Source organism: Olea europaea, unplaced genomic scaffold (genome assembly GCF_002742605.1).
Source record: "Olea europaea var. sylvestris unplaced genomic scaffold, O_europaea_v1 scaffold4386, whole genome shotgun sequence".
Classification (NCBI taxonomy): Eukaryota; Viridiplantae; Streptophyta; class Magnoliopsida; order Lamiales; family Oleaceae; genus Olea; species Olea europaea.
In genome coordinates, this window is record NW_019262692.1 from 21111 (window position 1) to 22878 (window position 1768).

At 35.9% G+C, this 1768-nt stretch overlaps 1 protein-coding gene across 1 annotated transcript; it reads right to left on the bottom strand.

The window, feature by feature from the left end:
* Nucleotides 1-11: 11 nt before the first annotated feature.
* Nucleotides 12-1762, bottom strand: LOC111387930 (putative UPF0481 protein At3g02645). The gene is made up of 2 exons (XM_023012560.1): nt 569-1762; nt 12-294 (listed from the first exon to the last, which is right to left on the bottom strand). The coding sequence occupies exons 1-2, from the start codon at nt 1709-1711 to the stop codon at nt 289-291; spliced, it is 1149 nt and encodes a 382-aa protein (XP_022868328.1). The 5' UTR covers nt 1712-1762; the 3' UTR covers nt 12-288.
* Nucleotides 1763-1768: the final 6 nt, after the last annotated feature.

Sequence of the window (1768 nt, forward strand, 5' to 3'; positions counted from 1 at the left end):
ACGCTTCTCTATGCACCCAATTCATAATATCACAAAGAGATCGAGTACACTTAATTACATACTCAAATTACATAAATACAATAACAACATAAATATAATAATTATTTAAAATATACAAATAGATCATCAATATCTATTCAACCACAAAACAAAATATTAAACATTACAATATGACCTTTATAATTTTAAACACTTGTTCCAACAAATACACCCTTCTTTGAAATTTTTTCATCCTTATTCATTGCGGTCCGGAGTATTTAATTGGATGGTCCCAGTGTTCTCCAAACTTCAAACCTAAGTGCAAGAAAAGCTGTCATATTGGACTCTGCCTTATGATGTGAGCTTTCAAAGGTGGAAATGAGATTGAAAAGTTTTTTGGACTTTAAACAAAGCTAGAAAGAATCCACTTAGTGAATTAAGAGTCATCCGAATGCACTAAAAGTAACAAAATATAGTTCATTTTTAACAAAACACTGACATATATGTGTTTCACACATAACATGAGATATAAACATGACCTTTTAAAATCTTGAGAAGGTAAGGTGTGGAAAAGGTTCTAATAGGTCACCTCGGGTTCAAGGGCTTTGATAGGAAAAAGGCGTCTGCAGCTATAGACCTCACAAAATGCCTGTAAACACATGAGCAACAACAGCATAATAGCAGCAAGAAATGTGAGAATCTGCCACGAACCAAATATATATTTCTTCATGAATTTTCCACATTTAACCTTCCACCTTCCATTGTAATACTTGTTCACATCCACAATCACTTTGTCTATGAAAGACACCTTTGTCAATCTAATAGACTTACTCATTCCATTCCAGAGCTCCGCCACCTCATTATCGCTTTTCAAACTGCTTAGAATAATCCCTCTTTCGCGAAGAAAAGTCACATCTTTTTCCGTGTCAATGATCCTATTCATTAATTCTGTGTAACGAGTCAGAACCATCAGCCCTGATACTCGGCACGCTTCATAGGCAACCATGTTTCTTAGAACAATCTCTGAATTCACATCTACACTAATGATAGGGAGATATAATGTGGCAGTTTTTACGTTGAAATTAATGCTTTGAATGCCTTCATTAGTTGGCATAAAGGACACGCCGACTTCAAAGAGATCAATTACAGAAGGGATTTTAATTTCTTCTATCAATGGAGGTTTTTCTACATTACCGTTTGAGTCCGAATCTCCATCTTCTTTCTTCTCCCTTCCTTCACTGAATCCTTGTTCCAATGGTTGTTTTAACATTTTTAAGACGGGAACCTTAGATATAATGGTCCAAGGCAACTTCACAACCACTTTTAAAGGTTTTGAAAAGATTACGCTTTTGATCCGTTGAACTGGTCCTTTTTCTAATTTAGAAAGGATATTCCATACCTCAATAACTAGCCGCCTAACGTAACTCGGTTCTCCTGCGAAACAAACCTTCTCACCTTCCTTTGATTCACCATCTTCCTCAATTTCAGTTATATGATGATCATGAGATTGTTCCTCCAACTTTGGCACGATAACACGGTATGCAAAATCAAGTAAATGAGCACAATCTATGAGCTGTATTTTGGGGAATTCTTCCACCATCTTGAATGGAGAGAGATCTTTGCTGAGTCCAAGTAACATGGAAAGTAACCATTGATCTGCCAACTCTAATGATGGGAACTGAAATTCTAACAATTCCCTCAACACGAACAATGGAATTTGGTTCTCGAGCATTAGAATATCTCTAAATATGGCGTTATTTGCTGCCTTATTTGCCGCTAATTCAATCAA